This window comes from Pectinophora gossypiella, chromosome 1 (assembly GCF_024362695.1).
Source record: "Pectinophora gossypiella chromosome 1, ilPecGoss1.1, whole genome shotgun sequence".
In the NCBI taxonomy this organism is placed as follows: domain Eukaryota; kingdom Metazoa; phylum Arthropoda; class Insecta; order Lepidoptera; family Gelechiidae; genus Pectinophora; species Pectinophora gossypiella.
In genome coordinates, this window is record NC_065404.1 from 2,949,243 (window position 1) to 2,969,912 (window position 20,670).

General features: G+C 36.3%; 4 protein-coding genes across 14 annotated transcripts in view; 2 read left to right on the forward strand and 2 right to left on the reverse strand.

Moving 5' to 3' along the window:
* The window catches only part of LOC126378995 (patronin-like), a 63,746-nt gene extending 51,759 nt beyond the window's left edge, over nt 1-11,987 (reverse strand). For 8 of the 9 annotated variants that reach the window (XM_050028181.1, XM_050027981.1, XM_050027905.1 and 5 more), the window contains exon 1: nt 9,159-9,390. In XM_050028181.1, the coding sequence (XP_049884138.1) occupies nt 9,159-9,278 (120 nt within the window). In that variant the 5' untranslated portion in view covers nt 9,279-9,390. Of the gene's footprint in view, nt 1-9,158; nt 9,391-11,443 lie in introns of those variants that run through there. The other variant, XM_050027824.1, reaches the window with a different exon arrangement.
* A 344-nt stretch (nt 11,988-12,331) lies between these two features.
* On the forward strand, nt 12,332-13,917 carry LOC126381138 (uncharacterized protein DDB_G0287625). 2 transcript variants are annotated; one of them, XM_050030687.1, is made up of 3 exons: nt 12,332-12,957; nt 13,040-13,365; nt 13,809-13,917. In XM_050030687.1, exons 1-3 carry the CDS (start codon nt 12,492-12,494, stop codon nt 13,893-13,895), a joined length of 879 nt encoding a protein of 292 aa, XP_049886644.1. In that variant the 5' UTR covers nt 12,332-12,491; the 3' UTR covers nt 13,896-13,917. The 2 variants fall into 2 exon arrangements, with proteins under 2 accessions (XP_049886644.1, XP_049886682.1); XM_050030725.1 differs by having other exon boundaries at nt 12,332-12,852.
* On the reverse strand, nt 13,907-14,803 carry LOC126381756 (mitochondrial import inner membrane translocase subunit Tim13-like). Its single transcript, XM_050031227.1, has one exon. It carries the CDS (start codon nt 14,630-14,632, stop codon nt 14,360-14,362), a length of 273 nt encoding a protein of 90 aa, XP_049887184.1. The 5' UTR covers nt 14,633-14,803; the 3' UTR covers nt 13,907-14,359.
* Nucleotides 14,804-15,325: 522 nt separating this feature from the next.
* On the forward strand, nt 15,326-20,670 carry LOC126381747 (U11/U12 small nuclear ribonucleoprotein 25 kDa protein-like). 2 transcript variants are annotated; one of them, XR_007568960.1, is made up of 5 exons: nt 15,326-15,612; nt 15,768-15,839; nt 18,550-18,715; nt 19,406-19,578; nt 20,427-20,567. XR_007568960.1 is itself a non-coding variant. In XM_050031213.1 (3 exons), exons 1-3 carry the CDS (start codon nt 15,466-15,468, stop codon nt 20,652-20,654), a joined length of 447 nt encoding a protein of 148 aa, XP_049887170.1. In that variant the 5' UTR covers nt 15,330-15,465; the 3' UTR covers nt 20,655-20,670. The 2 variants fall into 2 exon arrangements, 1 of the variants encoding a protein (XP_049887170.1); XM_050031213.1 differs by lacking the exons at nt 18,550-18,715; nt 19,406-19,578 and having other exon boundaries at nt 15,330-15,612; nt 20,427-20,670.

Below are 20,670 nucleotides of genomic sequence, written 5' to 3' on the forward strand. Positions count from 1 at the left end.
TTTTTTGGTTGTTCAATAATAGTAAGGTATTTATTTGTGTGGTTTCATAACTTCTTAATATCAAAGCGGTGAAACAAGTGAAATAATCGTGCGGGTGTGACATTGACATGAAGCAGTCTAATCCATGACAACTTGATTATATTTCATTTAACTATGTAAATACAAATAAAAATAGTAAAACACAAAACGCTTTAGGCACAGGTTCAAAACCTAGCGAATAAGGTATAGACGGAGTCATGAGTCATGTCAGGGGCCTTTGGCGGCTCGATAGTAACCCTGACACCCGTGTTGATGAGGTTGGTAATCCACCTCACAACCCACACGATAGAAGAAGGTATACACAGTATACTCCATATTATTGTAAATTGTAACACTTTTATGCAAAAATCTAGTTCATTATGCAGCAACAACTTTTGTAAGCGAGATGCAAAGGCAAACGCCGTTTAATTACAGATGCAAAACTACCTCACGTCCCGGCAGGTGAGGCAAGTCGTTTAATTCAAGTCCCGAGATTTCCCACGAGTGGGTACAATACCGCGACGTTTCCGCTGCAAGGGTCTGCCTCGAGAGGAATTGCGAAAGAATGCTGACGAGAGACTGTGCACGCTTTCCTAGACATTTTTTAAAGCTTTTTACATCTAGATACAAGAGTAAAAGTGATCAGACATGACAAGGTACCTGACAAAATAGTTATTGTAAGTATTACTATAGTTTCTTAACTTAAATGTTGTGTGTGCAGTGTGCACACAACATTTACATTGACCAAATTGGAGATGTCTGAAGCAAGGGAAGTGTGTCAGGATCGAAACAAATGGAATTCTATAGCTTGAAATTCTTTGCTTACCCCGTTGGGAAATAGGCGTGAGTTTATGTATGTATGTGTGTAGTAAAGAGTGTTCATATGCGTACGATTAGTGCATTAATAATAATATCAACTAAGTAACCGGGCTTAATTGACTTCATACGTTTTTTGGCGGTGGTTTCAATTAATGACAATATGAAAATCGCAACACCATCTAAGTACACCTCTTTAACAGGCCCACAACTAGTGTCCTTTATATTAAGGCTAACCGCACGCAATCTAACTTAGAGTTCGTGCCAAATTATTCCACACCCACTGAAATATCTAGACCACAATACAATACATGTTAGATCTATAGGGTGAATTTATATTCCGATGCCACTTATTTTGTTAGATTGTTGCGTTTCCCATGTTTTGATACCAATCCTATTTGAAAGTGTGAGAATTGGAAAAATTATAGCCATTTTGTAACTCTGTGAGAATTCTCGAAGACTATATTTGGATCTTTATGTTATAGTCTATTGTACACACATTATTGTCTATTTACAATTTGCTTATTATTTATTTCCAATCTTCCACACGTTTTAGTTATCCTTAGTCAGTTTATGTTCGATTTAGTTTATGTCATCATTAGAAGTACAATAAACTAGTTGCCATTTTGATAAAACAGTATCAAGCAGCCATATGAAACAATGTAAATAGAAGGATATGATAAGCTCAAGAGTTTCCTTAAATAGACGTGTCATAATGGCTTCTGCATAGCAGACAACGATAAGATAACTGCAAATCCAGGGTTTGGTAAACGAAAGTATGTATTAAGAATATTGACGTGCAATATTGACTGTGTATTTCATTCTTATCGTACACACATATTAACTATTTCTTAAAAACAAGTGAAAACTCCTTGATTGTACATAAGAAAACATAGGATGCACTCACTCCATTCGTGTAATCAACAAGATTGATTCGAAATTTGAAATATGCTTAGTGTGTGAATGAGGCAAAGTTATCCAGGAAAATGTATTAATAAATAATGTTCTATAAGTCTTGAAATTGTTACAATTTCTTGTAATATACCTAATTCATTAGTGAGATTCTTTTAATATTAATTGTAAATAATTTGTCAATGTGAAAATTGCATTGACCTATCCTATTTGTAATTCAAAATGATAAAAAAAAACATAAAAGTACGGTCGTAGGAACTTAATACACGTTCATCTACTTCGAATCATGTAAAAATCAATACGGTCAGACATAATAAAGTACGCAGTGGTGACCTTTTCATAATTACATCAACTTTTCCAACACTTTGGGTTAGATATTATCGAACTTATGGAGTTCTGTTTAATGCTAGTCCCACACCAGTTTTATATGAACCTTTTCGAAACCTTCTAAATGTTTCAAAACGTTCGCAAACTTTTATAAAAATCCAGAGCTCCGTAAATAGGTACTAAACGGTAATCAACTTTACTATAAGGCGAGACATTCAAACTTGGAGTAGTATTTAACGATGCTACCTATCTTAATACACATGAATGCCCAATTTAAAAAGTGAAATTGACAATTGTAGGCCAGACACAGCCGTTGGTCAGATGAATGGGCCAGCCTCTCCATTCTGTATATTCATTGTTGTATGTTGGTGGGGATGTACGTATGTTACAGATAGATTATTCAACTCTTCAATGAAAGGGAACGCAGCACAAATTATCTCATCTTTTTGATCGACTAAATATTTATTTATCGTAATGCAACTGTGCTGCTAGATCAGTTAAGCTACTTTTTCTAGTGTCTTTAAATTAATCTTTAAAGAATAATCCTTTTGAGATCATGGGTCCACGTAAATGTTACTTTATGTGAAGATAAGAAATTTCGGTGCACAGTCTTTCAACAAATTGTTAAGTTATTACTACATACATACATAAACTTACGCCTATTTCCCACCGGGGTAAGCAGAGACTATAGAATTCCATTTGCTTCGATCCTGACACACTTGTTTTGCTTCTTCCACATTCATCAATCGTTTCATACACGCACGCCGGTTGAGAGTAGATCGTATTAAACCTTTTCTAAGGACATGTCCAATTTGGTCAATGTAAGTCCTTCTAGGTCTTCCTCTGCCAGCCCTACCATCAACTTTCGCTTTATACACCGCTTTTGCAATTAATTTTTTTCAAAAGTTATTATTCACTATAAGAATACCTTTAAGTCCTCTATAACAAAATATAGCATCATGCTTTTATATTTGGAAAATAAATTTTAGGCTTGTCTTCTATTCCATCTCTTGTAACGTCTGAGACAACTAAGAACCCTTCTTCAAGGTCAGGTGAAGATTCAATATAATCGTGTTTTCAATTATCTCCATTCTCGGCTTACAAAGGTTTGGAAAAGCTTTTACAGTCGAAATTTCAACCTCTTAGAAACATGAAAGATTTTCCCACAATATCTGTCTACTGTTTAACATGTACTTTACCTGTATACCTATTGAGATAAACGACTCTACATACTTTCTAGAAAAAAAAACAACGCCAACGCGGTTTCTTATTAATCGCAAAGATTTTGACGTAACTATTGGTATAGTATTCTCTCGGCCGCCATACAATGCCCACCGGCTGTTTTTTTTTTATTTTGGACGCCCTCCACAAGTGTATTTTAAGTTTTTGTTGTTTACATTTAAGTTTCTTAAAATGGCGTCCAATGTTTTCTTTCTTTCTTTCAATGGAATGTCAAGACACAGTGTCAAAACGTTTGCAATTATCTCCCAATCTTTTGATACGTGTATTGTGTAACAATCTTTATAAAATCAACGTCATCGCACATAAAAAGTCCACACCACAAAATTAATCAATTAATAGCATGGGCACACACTTGCTTTACTCGTCAGTTTATAATATTAAAACCCATTAACCATTAGAATATCTTCATTGACTGCGTACGAAGCTTGCCACATGAAAGTGGCCACAGACATGCCGATTAGCTTTCTCCGAAGCCCATCACAGTATTGTGGCTACCAATAAAGCTGGTATTACTTGAATCAATACCGCATTTACACGTTCATATTACTCGGGCAGGGAGGAGTAGACGTAACTGTGGACTGATAAGACCTTAAGGGCTAATGTATACGTTTTCACAATAAGATTCCTACTGGCATTCAGAATTTACCTTTGAACAGTTTTAACACAGTAATTAAACATAAACTTTGTAAAAAGGTTATTATAAGATTAGTAGGTAATTAGAAGATGTGAGTGCATGGGATTAACTGTCTCCGAACTGATATTAGACAGCCAAATTACTAAATTGTATAACAATATTTTATATTTATTTTTAAAAAAACGTTTGAGATTGTGAGAAGCTGCAGAAGTTTTAGGCGCATGAGACGTTCGTTATGTAATTTTTGCTTCGCCGCAGCCGGGTAAAAAATGACGATTCCAAGTGTATCTATATTATCAACTGAATAAAAATATTTTTGAAATCAAAATTTTTGAACCAAATTATTACCGATGAACAATGATGTGGTGTTATCGGGGATGTTCCTGTTGTAAAAATGTTCAAATTATCTTCTCTTGTACTCTTATCCTATCTTTCTAAAGGCATGTTTAATACAGTTCTTTTTATATAACTTTTGCGCCTTTTTAAGGCACATTACTAACCGTGAAACGTTTCTAGTAAACTACTACATTTGTGACTGACAAGGTGATCGTTTTGAAAAATTATGACTTTAAAGATGCGGTCTATAAGGCGCTAACTTGCTAAGCAAATATAAATTAATAATTGCAATTTCACTATTTTACTAAAACACATCGGTACAATCAAAATGGTAAAGGCCTTCATTTAAATGAAATACAAACACAAAGATCGGCGCGGTGTGGGTACATAGGTCATCTTGCGATGGATGTACCTCTGAGTACCCCATTGGGATATAGTCGTCGTGAGCTTATGTTATGTGTTATGTTAATTATTACGTTAATTTAAATACAGCAGTGAATAAGTTCTATTTAAAGTATTTTCCTTACATGTGTTATGTAGTGAGCAAAATAATATTAGCTATGTGCTAATACCAATAAATATCACGAACAAATTGGTATACATTCATTATGGCGTGTTATTTATTTATTTATTTATTTATTTATTTTATTTAAGGAAAACCAACAGTTATAAAATACAGAAAGTAGACAAAAAACATAACAGTTGAAAACTAATTACAGGTTTCCACTGATAATCCTAAACTAGTAAAAATGATATTAGAGAGTTGTGCACAGGCAAATTAAAGTTAAAATAAAGAAAATAAAAAGAAGATTAGGCATCAAAAAACCTTTGACTGAGTAATCTCCTCGCCGCTGCAAAACCGGTGTTAAACAAGTCAAGATCAACTTCCTTACAAAGTCAAAAACATAAAATATATTTTAACGTATAATGATTAATTTGTATATCTCTTCATTTAAAAATTGTTTGTTGGCATAGCTTAAAATATCAAGATGGCGTTGTTAATAATATATTTAAATTAGCATAATAAATGGATAAATGTACACAAAAAAATTAACGTTGTTTTTGGCAATAGGCTCGACTCCTATTACATGAGACTTAAACCATAGAATAAGGAATAATACGTAAGAACGACAACTCTCCTCTCCCCACCAACGTCTGAGCTAGGTTTACTTCACACCCCATCGGACATAGTTTAGACTTGATTCGTATGGCGTCAGACGTCACACACACAGATGCGCTTGTACGATAATATCAATGTGTGGTGTCTGTGTAAAATGAGGTTGTTTGTATGAGGCGTCTGAGGTGTGTATTACTACGGGGATATAGGCGGGATGCTATATTATGTTTGTTATTTATTAGTTAACAAACGATTTCAAATATTTCTACAACATATTACTGCTAAATGCTGTTTATATCAAATCTTTCTTAACACGTTGATTGGGAATAAAACAGGCACCACGAAAGTACCACCAAAATAGCATCACTCCTAGAATACTATTGTACGGTTAACATAACATAAACTGCCTATATACGTCCCACTGCTGGGCACAGGCCTCCCCTCAATCAACCGGAGGGGGTATGGAGCATACTTCACCACGCTGCTCCACTGCGGGTTCTACGGTTACGAGTACTAATATGTACACACTTTGACATTAACTTTTTTGACAAATTAATCCGTAAAACTCAATATTCGTAGACATTATTGAGTTAAATATCAAATATGATAGTGCGACAGGGTTCTAAAGTAGGTAGGTACACAGTTCTCCCAAAGATAATGAATAATCAATTATAACCCAGTTCACACCTGGACATAGTCACTTCCAAAAAACATAGAAAGATGTCGCTCCAAATTCGTGTCAAATCTCGGTCTACAAATTATACCACTACGACCAAACCTATCTCATTTATTCATATAACGAAGCCTTATTTCACGTCCCATCTACAAAAGGAAACAAGCAAGGTCTAACAAATCATAAACACATCAAATTAATAAAGCGATCTGATCTTTCTAAATGTGGAGATGCGGTGAATTTAGCACCAACCTTCCATCAAGGTAATACCAGCATTATTACAAAATATTTGTGACGATGACTTGGCCCGCGTTGTTCAAGTTTATATTCATAAGTTTCTTTAGTTCAGCTTCGTTATGTTTGAATACGTCCATTTAAAACGCTGATGATGGTCTCATCAACCACCTGACGAGAAGGTGTAGTCTCTTGGCTTGGAAGAAAAATTAATGAAGCGAGACTTACTCTCTGTTAATAGTAACGCAAGTACTTAATTAACTTACTAAAGTTAGGTCACTAGACCTCTCGACTAAAAGTAGATCGAATACGCTATTTCTAGCATAACTATAACACGCTATTTTTTACATTGAAGCAAATCTTACCCTACATTAATTGTACCGCAAGTATTTGAGCACACTATTCTATACGTAGTATTTAGTAACTATTATTCTTTATTCTATGATTCAAGTATTAGAGACACAATGTTTTTACATTGCGAAACAAATTATGCGATTAAGCAAGCGGAGAAAACTAATAAGCAAGTATACATTTTCTTGATTAACTTTTGAAATGATCATAGCTACTTTACGAGTATAATAATAAAATAATTACTAATTTTATTACTTTGTAGATTAAATTGGAATTTATTTAGTTGCAGCACGTCGGCAAGGCAAACTGCTTGCTACTGTGGGCGGAAGTATGCACCGAATGAGGTGCCACAACAATGCGATGTCGCAAACCAACCAGTTAGGACCGGCAACCGGTTAGGTAGCCACTTGTGCCAGCCAGCTACTAGCCGTGTAGAGTAATATAGATACTGCAAGAAGACACTACATAAAAGGATATTGTTGCCAGGCCCCTCTATTGTGCGTGAAGACGACGCAGGGCTCGTCGGCGAAAGGACATTCAACTTTTAGATATAACTCATAGGTACCTCTACTGAACAGCAACTACAGTTTTCAATTTTATAACTAGAAGTAACGTCAAAGGTTAGGTGCCGTGTCTCACCTCTCAAGACAAACTTGTTTACCTTATTTACGTATCAAATGAGAATTCAATTTCCAGCAACAATGTCGTTAAACTGGTTTAGTACCACCTGCAGTTGCACGGGCGTCGACAGGAAACTGTGTACAGTTTTCCTAAGCTTTCCCCAAAACTTACATGTCAATCAAAACAATTCACTATCGAAAAAGAATTTCGAAAGCGTCAATGATACCGCTTATTTAAATCTTGTTTTATCTGCGTCGAAAAACAAACGGGTGGGAATCGAAACTGCTTCTAACAATCGACTTGGGTTACGTCTTTCAATTTCCATTGGCACTATTATCTGAACATCGCACGGGATTGGTTTTCTACGCGCTGGCGAATGTAAAGTTTGATAGACATAAAGATATGTATGTCCATGGTTGTGTAAGTAAGTATAGACATGTGTATGTTCAGGTTACTTACAAATTTCAAGTTTGATGTAGAAACGTATAGATTCAATACGCAGAAGAAATTCCTGATTCCTATAGCATAAGAAAACAGCTTCTTGGTCAAAACAGCTAACCAAACCATCACTGGCACTAAACACAGTATTAAAACACGCAATGTTAGAATTAGAATAGTCGAATATGCCGCGATGTGTGCAGCAGACAACGAAAAGACTTTGAAGACCTAGTGCGTTTTGAACCGCTGAGCAACTGGAACATTTTCAATTTAATTTGCAATGAAGAGTCGACATGTTCCACATTAATTTGAGCAGGTAAAAAGCGAGTAAGCGCCAGCTGATCTGGGTCAGCGGCTACACTTGGTTCCTTTCTCGAGCTGAGACCAACGAGCCGTGATCTAAGATGGCACCGCCACGGTCTGATGCTCTAACCTTGACAATATCCCGTATATTCCTGAACATGACATCACTATCAAAAAATATTACCATGACTCCATGTGGTCAGGCAAGGCCAGAATTTCGATCGATGCGAATACAACACGGCGGAATAATAAAAAGGAAAGTTAGGTTAATGACCTGCCGGCGGACGGTACACTAAACTTAGAATTATGAGCTTCACACTTTTTTTAGCTACGAAAACGTGTACAGTGAGTTCTTCATAAAGATATCGCGGAAGAGTCTCTCAAGTAAAAGTGAAGTTGATACCTTAAGCTCAACCTAAGTCAAATTATATGGTAGCATTGGCAAAATTATTATAGACAAGAACTAGGCATCCTTGAGTGGTAATGCGCGACTTTCTAAAACTTTTGTATTGGTATTGTGCAACGTACGGTACAGGGGTTTCCTACAAATATTATCGCATGGTGACGCTATCTCGCAATCACTTAGCGAGACTGATTCACCTATTTGGCCGAAAAAGACGATTCGTCCCGGCTAGCCTTAAAACACCCGTAGTCAAGCAGCGTGGAGTACGCTCCATACCCCCTCCGGTTAATTGAGGGGAGGTCTGTACAGTTGGATGTTTATGTTATTATCGCATGCTTACCTATGCTTAGCCAATTGCGACACAGAGTTTTATAGTGCGTAGGTAATTATGGGCATTACCGGCACACCTTCACAAAGAAGCGCAGGCTGACAGTTATTATCATCAACATTCCAAACACATAACGTTATCGCACACAACATAACGTAACATAGCCTTCAACACCAACTGTTGCCTCTATTGATCTACATGTGTTCAAAAAGTAGTAAGAAAAGTAACTAGCTAATCATATTTCACATATGAAAGCATTCTCATCTCGTCCCTCAGCCTTAAACTTAGAGCAAATAAGTCAGCCCTTAGATTTATAACGTACTAAATCGCTGCGATAGGTAGCAGTTTTGGTTATCTATAAATGGCAGATACCGAATGGCGTATGACGTGAGGAGATAATCTCACCGAGACAGCGACGGAGGCGCTGGGGACTCCGCCCGCCTGCTCCACGCCGTGGCCGTCTGGCGCGCTTAGAAAACGGCGCAGCGTGCCGTATCCAGACGCAGAGGCCACCATCGCGACCATAGCAACAGCACAATCACAGCACAGCAACAGTAACTAGTGGGTACTCTGATCCTGGTGACATCACTCTGAGAACGGTGCGCGGCGGGCGTGCGCGGGCGTCTTGCGCGCGAGTCGCGACTTGACTGCGCGCCGCTCGAGCTTACGACCCCCCCTACAAACTTTGTCAACTTAAGAATTTGGAGATAAGTGTGTTTGGTTTTGTACTTCCTCAGAGTTCCTCCCATAAGCACATTGGGTTATTTTAGGAACGAACTCTTCCCTGCGCTTTTATTAATTATCTTTAAGTTCTGTAACTGTTATAATGTAAAAAAGTATCTGTAGGTACCTAATTATTTGCTGACTAGTTATATTTAGATAATACTGAACTAGTGATTATCTAAATATAACAGTCATTACAGCGTCATTTAAGATAGATAATGATATACTGTAGTTGATCCATGATAAATATCAATGTAAAACAGTTGTTTCTGTGCTTTATGTTTTTTTTCTTATGTGACTTATTGTAAATTTGCTGCTAATGGCATTAAACTACTTGACCAGACAAATGGGGACATAACAAACTTTTTGAGCATAACATATGATATAGTATACTAAAATTAATTAAAATATTTTAATTTGTTTATTTTTGTTTCAAGTTAAAAAAATACTAAGCAGTAAATTTTGTAGAGAATAGAATTTCGTGGCCTACCCCAATGGGAAATAGATCTTCTGTATGTATGTAAGGTACTGAAATGTTTATTTTGGGCTCTAATTGTGATAAAATTGGATTTGTTGTATCAATTTAACCTTTAAGGGTGGCTTGCGTAAGGGTCTTACACTCTCACTAAACATGTTTAAAGACCCTTACGCAAGCCACCCTAAATCCCTGTTTTTCTTTTACATTTGTACACAATTCCACCTGATGGTAAGTGAAAATGTGGCCTCTGGTTTAGGTGCCTTAAATTCAATAAATTGAATCAGTTATTGTGGCCGCCAACATAGAAAACATTAAACTATCTATAATAGGTATTACTGTTTAAAAATTGTTGTCAATATATCAAACATACATAAACTTACGCCTATTTCCCACTGGGGTAAGCTAGAGAGACTATGGAATTCCATTTGATTCAATCCTGACACACTTCTCTTGCTTCCTCCACATTGATCAATCATTTCATACACGCACTCCAGTTCAGAGTAGACCATACTGAACCTTTTCTAAGGAAGTCTCCAATTTGGTCATGTTGTGTCCTTCTAGGTCTTTCTCTGTCAGCCCTACCACCAACCTTCGCTTTATATCAATACTGCTTTCGTAATCCTTTTATACTTCATTCACTCTATGTGTACAAACAAACTTAATATTCCCTTCTCTATCTTAGTCACTATTTCGTCTTTTACACCCAAAATTACCCAAAAACCGTTTACACTTTACACCTTATTCAGATAGACATTTTAAGCAAATTAAGCTAATTATGAAATAGGAGCCAAAGTTACAAATTTCAGAAAAAATTGCTTTTCTCAGGAGGTGTCATAACTTGGTGCAGCTTGACTTAATACTTATTGTACCTATCTAGGGATATGGATTCAGTAATGAATTAGGTACATATTATTGTTATTTTGAATATCACTAGAGGGCCCAATAACAGTTATCTGTCTCAATTTGTCCTTTAAACACAGCTTTCATGAATAGCATATGTAAGCTGATGAATACAATCCAGTTTCCCTATAAGCCGAAACAATTAAAACTGGCAGACATCATTTCATTGTGTATAGGTGCCAAGACAAAGACGGCTGCCAGAACCATATCAGATATATAGTATGGGACAACACAATGTTCTAATGCCGATAATTTATTCAATAGCAGTGTGGGCTGTGGACAACCTCGCCCACAGGCTACCTTGGCTTGCTTCATTTTAAATGTGACACAGTCACTTCCAAATCCACCTTCTTATACAAATCTGGGTACCGTAAATGGACCGTTTGGATAAATTAAAAGTTTTCCTCCCAAAATATAAAAATATCTTTCGCAAATGTGAATTACACCAACGTTTCCTCATGCATAGACTACTGATGAGGAATTAACCGTCGTGAGCAACGTTTACATACCGCTGCAGCGAGTGCCAAGTTAGCATGGGCTGGCGGAGTTCAAATTACTAACAACCGGCAATTACAACCGTAGAGCTCACCTGTTTTGTGTCCGTAGAGTCCGTGGCCTCCATGTTGGCATGTGTCCGCTCCTGCCTCTGCATGACTTCGAAAACATCAGAATCGTTTACTCCATCCACTGGGCGTAACAAAATCACTGAATACCAGCATAAACATACACAATCGCGATGGGCTCTGCAATTTCTAACGAAACAATGTCAATGGTCCCACCAAACACGTTCGAGAAACCAAGTTCGGTGTCGACGGAATACGCACAGAGTTTAAGGTCACACAGTTGTAAGCATTTTGACTGCAATAGAAAAGATGTTAAGCACCAATTTTTATTTCTTTTGATATAGTACAAAAGACACTATAACATCTTAAAAATTTCATTTCACATCGCACATTCCGTCATCATTGACAGAGTTGCCATTGTATGAGCCTACATTTTACACCTTTATTTAACTTCAAACTCCCCGTAACTTCAATAAACAAATTATGTGATTATGAAAAATATTAGCAAGCTAGTAAGTTCATATATTATAAAAATATGATTATGATTCTCAATAACCAAATATAGATAAATTGCTCGGGTTTTAGAAAACAGTCTATTTTCAATGGTAAGTAGGTAGGTACTTCGCTTTGTTCGATATGTACGTACCTCGTACGTACGTAGTATTTCGAATTACCTACATAAAAAAATGGATTTACTTTCTCTTGTTCTGGTTCTATCAAACTTAGGAACCGGGCGGTGTGATAAGAAAAAGGGGATGCACGGCAGGGACCCGATCATTACATACCTTACCCGACGCGTCGGTGAAATCGAAAAATCGTGTGGTGCAATAGAACCATTTGAAAAAATCTGCGTGGAACGAAAATAGCGAAATGTTTTAGCGCCATCTAGTAAGTAGGTGCGGTACCTCGGTAAATTCTGTTGTGTTGGGTCGTTCTCGTCGAAGACAGTGACAGAAAATATAAAATCACGTTCGCAACGCAATTTGCATCACGCCGCGCAGAGTACTTTTCGCCGCGCAAAGAGAATGTTTCTTGGAATCATTTATTTATCTACCTAACAATAAATAAAATAAAATGCCCCGCGAAAAAAGTCGATATCGCGATCGGCGGAGCTCATCATATAGCTCTGAATCTTCTTACGAAAGAAAGAAGGCGAAGAGTAAACACAAACGCCGTTCTATATCTCGAGAGAGAGAATCCAATAGTTTGAGGAGAAAGCGATCTACTTCACGTCCTAGAAGAAAACGGAGTTATTCTAGGAGTACATCCCGTGATCGGTATGATAAATCTAGAAGACGGTCTGCTTCGCGTTCGCGATCTAAGCGGGATCGGTCTCGTTCCCGGTCTAGCTCACGAAGCAGGAAGCACAAAAGTAGCAGAAAATCACGGAGGCATTCACACTCTTCTAGCAGCCGGTCAAGTTCCTACGACATAGGTAATGAACAAGAATGGTCTGAAGAGCTAAGCAATATTTTATCATCCTTAATGCAATTGAATCTAAAGGCTAGGAGAACACCAATCTTGTCTACATACTTTTCAAGTGAGCTCAGAATTCGAATGGTACATGTCTAAACCAAAATGCTAACATTATCTTTTAATAATTATTTGTTATTGTATTACAGAACGACCTCAGCTTCCAAAAAAAGTGAATCTTGATGACACAGAATCCAAAGTAGAAAAGGCTATTAAAGCTGCAGAAGCTGTTGGCTTGACTATGACAAAGATCCCTACTTATGAATACAAGGAAGTTGAAATAAAAGAAGATATGCCTACCATTCATGATAGAAACTTGTTGGCGGAATTAAATAATGATACTTTTATTCAAAGACCATTTGTATCATCAAAGAAAAAAGAATCAAAGAATATTGTTATAGATCTAAATACACAGACAGTTAAGTTACCTGAGACAGAAGTCAAGGAAAAGGATGACTCCATAATTGATTTCAATGTAAGTATGTTAGAAGACTTTTTCATAGGGCAGTAATAATTTAGGATTGGTTTTTATGGAATGAAATAATTTTGGTTATCTGACTATACAGGGTGTTATTGATATTGTAACAAACACTTTAGAGGCATGATTCTGCTTATGAATTTTCTATCACAAAGTACGGAACTGAAAATAATTTAAAAAACCACTATTTTCATTAATTTTGCTGACAGGAAATTCCACTTGATATTAACTCAGAATCATGAGCTGAATCGTCTTCAGTATTTGTTATGATGGCACTAACACCTGTAGTTGTATTTTGATTTATTTGAACCATTCCTTAATTTACATAATTATTTCATCATAAATAGGTACAACTTCATGAAGTTGATGTTCGTATATCAGCCATTTCCAAGAAATAGTGAACATTTTGAAAGTTATTAAAATATTATCTTATATTTCAGGAAATACCTAGTGAAGAAGAGTTAAGAGAAAATTGGATTAAGAAACTTTATCAATATAGAAAAAAGATGTTGAAGGGTGAAATATAATAAACATGTAATGAAACAACAATTTGTAACTTTATTTTAACAAGGTTTCACAGAGTTTACTTGACAAAATATTCTGCTTTAGCACTTTCTGCCACTGTTATTTGTAATTTAGGTAATTTTTTAAATATTGTACTTATTGAGTGGCATAATAATTGCTTGGAAATGAATCAATTTCTACAATATTATACAGTTTCAACGACTTTGATAAGATGGCAGTGCTTTCTGAGACTGAATCACATTATGACTATGTTTCCATGGAGGTTATATCCTCAAGGTTTATAAGCAAGTATAGTTACTCAATCATCCTTCTTATGTAACATTGAGTCAAATTAAGCAGCAACATAATGCTTATTTATTGAATACAACTTAACAGACAGGGTGCTGCAACCCATAATTTAAAACATACTATAAAACTACTGTACCATCTCTATTTACAGTGGCGTGGCTTATCAACCCACTAGAGTTCACATATTGTTCCTTTCCCGCTGAATACGACTGCCGTATGTTCTTGAAACAAGGTTCCATGCATCCATATACCTATCCATGCACATAGCAATACATTTCTGTTCGGAGTTATCCAGAGCTGTGCCCGGCTTATTGATACATTTCTTGAAACATTTCTCAGACATTTTAGTGAGGAGTTCCTGTGCATTTGCGATGGCAATTTGCTGCTTCACTTGGTCCATCAATTCTTCCTTTTGTGCTCCGCTTAGTGAACCCGTTGATAAAGTATCCATAACGAAGCTGTAAGTTTCTTACAATTTTTACAAATCAATTTGATTAGTTTGTGAAAAATTGAGACTTGTCAGTAAAAATAACCTCAAAGTGTAAATTACATCTACAAGGTCTACTACGAGAAGCGGGCGGAGAGCAACGCACGCACATGTACTTGATTTGCCGCTGATTGGCTGTGTAGCTGTCACTGTCATGTCATTCAAAGCTTCGCTTATAGTTTCTCTGTCTAGTCTACGGGCTTCGTGCTTCGTAGACGCTAAAAAGCTTGTGTGCACACTTACTGACTGTCAGTCAGTCTGACTGACACGAACAAGTACGATATCGAATGGATTGGCTCAGTCCGTGACTCGAAACGAAACCGGTGAAAATATCGGATCCCTTGGTGCCGGGTTATCAGCCCAAATACCTATATACATAATCATATTAACCCTTAGCAGCATGGTGGAGTGATCTTCATACCACAAACATAGTACAAGCAGCGGCTCCATAATAGACATAAAAATACCATACAATACAACCTCCGGTTGATAGAGACGAGAACTATATCCAAAAATGGGACGTCTATATAGATATATATATGGTATTTGTTTATATTATATATTAAAAATAATATTATCTTTGTTGTTTTGTATGTACCGAAAGAGAGGATGTGAGGGCTTATTTCTTTGCCTTTCCTACAGGAAGAAAATGAAATGACATTATGACAGTGACAGTTATTCACCAGCGAACTGCTATTTGTTTTTGTGTTTATATTTATTTATAAGCTGGCCGATATATTTTTAAATCTTTGTAATCATACTAAGTGCTATATTATTATATTAGAATAGACTGTAGTATGGCGGATATTGAAAATCTTGCTAACAGTTTAACTCACGACGAACTTCTGGAAGTCACAAAATCGTCGTTGTGCACGCTTATGAGCTGCGAACCGTTATTTTCTGATCTTCCACAAGACATCGTCCTGGAAGAGGTTTTATCACAGGTAAGACAGTAATGGTTGTTACTCTAGCATTTGCCACATATTTGCAATTCTCAATGGGCGTAGCGAGATGTTATAGTATTTTATAAGAATGAGAAGACTTCTCAGAGGAGATTCTTGCTTAGCTTAATTACCTTTTTCCATTAATTATTTTTCAGATAGCAGTAGAGCATGGACAAGCTATAACTGTGTTGATATCTAGAGAAGAGGAGCCGCCCTTGAAGGTTATAGTAAGTTCAGAATTTATCAACTTTATTAAATTACTAGTAGCTTTCCACCCACGACTCCCTCGGTGAAGATTTCAGCTATCGCGCAACTGATGTTTTTTTTCCTGGTCTGTCTATATACTCTATTGAATCCTGAAAATGTGTATGCAAAATGTCCCTATGTTATGGGCACTTTTTTTTTTCTGTAATCCTGGTCCCCTGACAATGTTTATGTAAAGATTCACTATGATAGGCAGAATAGAATATATATTTTGAGGGCTTTTCTGTGCCCCTTACATATGTAACATGGCCTGAACTTTTTTCTACGGATATTGCCCAGTTGATATATTGGCCAGTGATGGTGTGGTGCCATCTGGCAGATTTTATATAACTGTGGTGCACAATGATGCTGTATATTTGATAGTGGACACTTATACAAAAAATATTATGACGACTCCCTGTTCTAAAGTGTCACCTTTCCGATATAAAAAATAAAATAAAATATAATAAAAATAGCCTTTATTCACCGATGTACAATTCTACTTTACATAGGTTTATTATATGTAGTACTTATTCTAATCGGGCTGTCCTGAGACATAGGCCTCCTCCATCATGCGCCAATCTGCTCTGCTTTGTGTGTATCGTCTCCACCCCTTAGGTAGGTCGTCCTCCCATCTTTTGATTGGTCTCCCTCTTCGCCTTTTGCCGTCTTTGCTGTCACCTTTCCGATATACTAGGGTTAAAAAATCATCAAAATATTTTTAGTAAATGTTTTGCAAATATTTTTAATGCCTTGCTAAGCTTTTTCCACATCATCCAAACTCACCCAACCCAATCAAACAAAACTAGAACTAAGTGGAGACTTTTTAGTCTAAACAATGCATCAAAGAGAATAGAAAAGTGCCTTATGTTTTTGAGATCTCTTTGCTTTTGCTATGTTGTCATTTTTAATTATTAAATGTCTCTTTGGTAGATAATCAGAATAATAACAAATATATATAAAAAGTGCTATTCACATAATGTGGTAAAGAAATATTGGAGAAGGATATGGCTTTTAAATTTTTACCAAAAGTAAAAAGATGCTGTTTCTGTGTGAATTTAAAGAATGGATCAATATTAATTGGCATAATTTGTATTGTAAGTTGCTTATAGTATAATTATTATTAATCTCTGAATTTGTTTTTAATTTGAAGATAGTTCACAGACATTCCTCAAGAATGAATCAATGTAGGAGAAAACATGTAATTGGTTACTGTATAGCACCCTAGATAAATATCAACATTTTTTAGATAATTATTGGAGGTCAAGCTGTGGCAGATGTCAGTAAGTCGGAATTAGTATCAGTGTGTAGAAACCCAAAGAAGTTAGGTGGAGTTGTAGTGAATGTGTTGTCAGTGATTGAAAACATGCGCTATGGTGTTGCATTTCTACTGTTCCTTGCTGCAACTGTGTTACTTGTTGGTATTATTTTGGTAAGGTTTATTATTTAAAACAGTTATCTATCTAATATTAAAGCATTCACCATTTCCGTAGCATATTTACAGAAGTCACTGCTTGTCTTACCTTCCAACCTGTGAAGGGGAAACCAGCCTAATACAGGTTAGGTCACATACCTCCACAGAGCATTTCGGTTCCTCACGACGTTTTCCTTCACTCCTGAGAATGCGGTAACCATTCAAGATCTGAGCTTGTATTCAAATATCATTAGATTAGGCCCGTGTTAAGAATCGAACTTGTGACCTCACAGTGACAGTCAAGCATACTTCCAACTAGACTACCACAGCTCATTAGCATTACCAAGTAATTTTTTTTTAAATTATTATTTAATTTGGTCTTGTAGACTTTAAATTTATCCACAACCATATAACAATATTTAGAGTGACATGATCATCAGTGATTGGTATCTTTCTCTCTATTTAAGAGCTGCGCTCTTGTCGGTGGAGTAACCGCCATTCCTCTCTTCTTCCCGCCAAAACCTTCACCTCCCCATACGACACGACCTGCACCTTCTCTTTTATTTGTTTCATAAATGTTATCCTAGGTCTACCCCTTCCTCTCTTCCCTTCAATTTTTCTTTTTGTTTTATGATGATTAGCAGTGATTGGTATAGGTAGTGCCATTTGGAGTCAATAAACAGGGTTATTGATTCCAAATGGCACTACCTATCCTCATGTTGTGGTTAATATGGATATGTCCACGAGTTTTTTGGGATTGCGAGATTACGTTACTTTACGTATAATATTTTCTTGTAAGTATTAAATAAAAGTAAACTGTTTGAAATATCATAAGTACAGCCCTACTAATATTTAAATATGAAAATAGGTTAATCGTGACACAGAATTAGGACGAAATATATAAATAAATAAAAAATACGCAACATTCAAATTACTGCAATAATTCACAAATTTAAAATAAATTATTATAAAAATCGTAATACATATACATATATGGGATAACCTATCACAATAAAGGCTGTCCAACAATGGAAGGACAAGCCTCACTCGACATAATACCATATAAAAGAACTGCTGAAAGTCCAAGGACTGATTGCAAGTTTATATAAAAAAAAAAATCGAATATTGTGTTTCGAGATTCAATATTTGGGAGGCATATCCATGTTCAGACAAATCTCGGAAATGGCTCCACCTATCCCGATCACTGCTAATCATAAACCTTTAAACTATACACATATGACTATGGCGGAGCAGATTCACAGTTTATTTTTGTATTTCAGCAACGGCCTAAAGCATGCCATTTCTTTGTGATAGTAGGACTGCTTGTTTTCGTCCTAGAAATTTTCATATATACATGCAGCTTTTTTATATCAATGTTGCACGTGGACGAATGTGGAGTGGGCAGCGTGTATCGTGCCGCATTAAAAGTAATAATAGTACCACTAAGTAAGTAATCCTTGTAAAAACCGTCGGTTGCCAAAGCCCATTTAAGATTCACCAATCGGCGTGCGGAAAATTCCGTAGTTAAATTTTCAACTGCGTTATGGAATATTACATACCGTAAAACACTAGATACACTATAACATAGACTATGGAATACCATTTGCTTCGATTCTGACACACTTCTCTTAAACTCTCTCTTTTCTCTTCTTCTTTCTCTTTATTCTTATGGAATAAATATAACGACTCCCTATATGCATACATACATAAACTCACGCCTATTTCCCACCGGGGTAAGAAGAGTCTATGGAATTGCATTTGCTTCGATCCTGACACATTTCTGATAAACTGTCTCTTTTCTTCTTCTTTCTCTTTATTCTTATGGAATATACATATATGCATACATACATAGACTCACGCCTATTTCCCACCGGGGAGACTATTTGCTTCGCTCCTGGCACACTTCTCTTAAACTCTCTCTTTTCTCTTCTTTGTTCTCTTTATTCTTATGGAATATACATACATGCATACACACATTAACTCACGCCTATTTTTCACCGGGGTAAGCAGACACTTCTCTTGCTCTCCACATTCCTCGTTTTATACACGCAAGCCGCGGCGCGCCGATTATGGAATATATATTTTTTAAATGACAAATATAGTCTGTCTCTCATTACAGTTTTTGTTTTGTTTTAGTTATCTTTTACTTCGTTGTTGTCGTCAATTCATTTGAGAGTGGTCTTGTACCACAGGCGTTTTAATGTATCTAATAGTACAAGTACATACCTACAAGTACATACCTAAAAAATATAATGTGGCACTTGCTATGCACTGGCCAGGTTGACTACGCCTATGTTCGTCTCGGAAACGTAAGTTATGACGATGTCTTCCTTCGCCCTAGTATTTACTTGAAATCAAGCTATAGAATCAATGTAAATAAAGGTTAATACTTCAATTTTAAACAAACAATAAAAATATCAAAAAACGAAATAAATTGATACTGCGGTGGGATTAGATCCTGTAACTCTTAGATTACATCACGCACATGTTTAAAGAACGTAAATATGGGTTACTGGCTTTGGACCGAATCTTAAGATAATGAGCTGGGTATGATACTCGGAATAATGAGCTGAATCATCCCTCTCAGCATTCGTTACGACACCCCATACAAGTACATACAGGTAGCCATACAAGTAGGTATGGGTGTTAGTGACACTGTAAGGAATACTGAGGGGGATGAGTCAGACCATGATTCCACTTGATATCAACTCAGAATGATGGTCTAAATTATCCCTCAAAGCTTTCGTTCCGATGTCACTAACACCCTGTACACACCCCGTCTTCCTGCTTATCATAAAGTCATTGCTACTAACTACTTGTTACTCTGACTGTATACCCCAATGCAATTAAGGGCGTGCATGATTACCCCATGAAGTATCCCTATACTTGTTGTTGATAATGTTATCTATACGTATAAAGTAATTTAACTGAAGATAGTAGGTGTCCATTTTCATAGATAGAAGAACTATAAGAGTGGGTAGTCCGTAATGTAATATAAACGTAAAAATAAAACCAGTAGAGATAAAAAGTACTGTGAAATAACTGAAGTCCACGGAACGAAGTCGCGGGCAACCGCTACTAAAACTACTGCTGCTGCTTGCAGCTTGAAGTTTGGATAAATGCATAATAGGTAATAGGTAATTTATGTTATTTTCAGATACCGCAAATTGCTACAGTTCGAGAATTGAAGAAAGCTGTAGCGAGACATTTTGAATTTCACCAGAATAGGACTGGAAGCAAAGTGAAGATTTCCTGGAGATATATCTGGAGGACTTACGATCTTAATTTTGATGGAATAATTTTGGATAACGATAATAGTAATATAGATGATTATGGAGTAAGCAACAAGGTGGTATTAACATTTAAGAAACGAAAAAGAAAATAAATTATGTAATGATAAA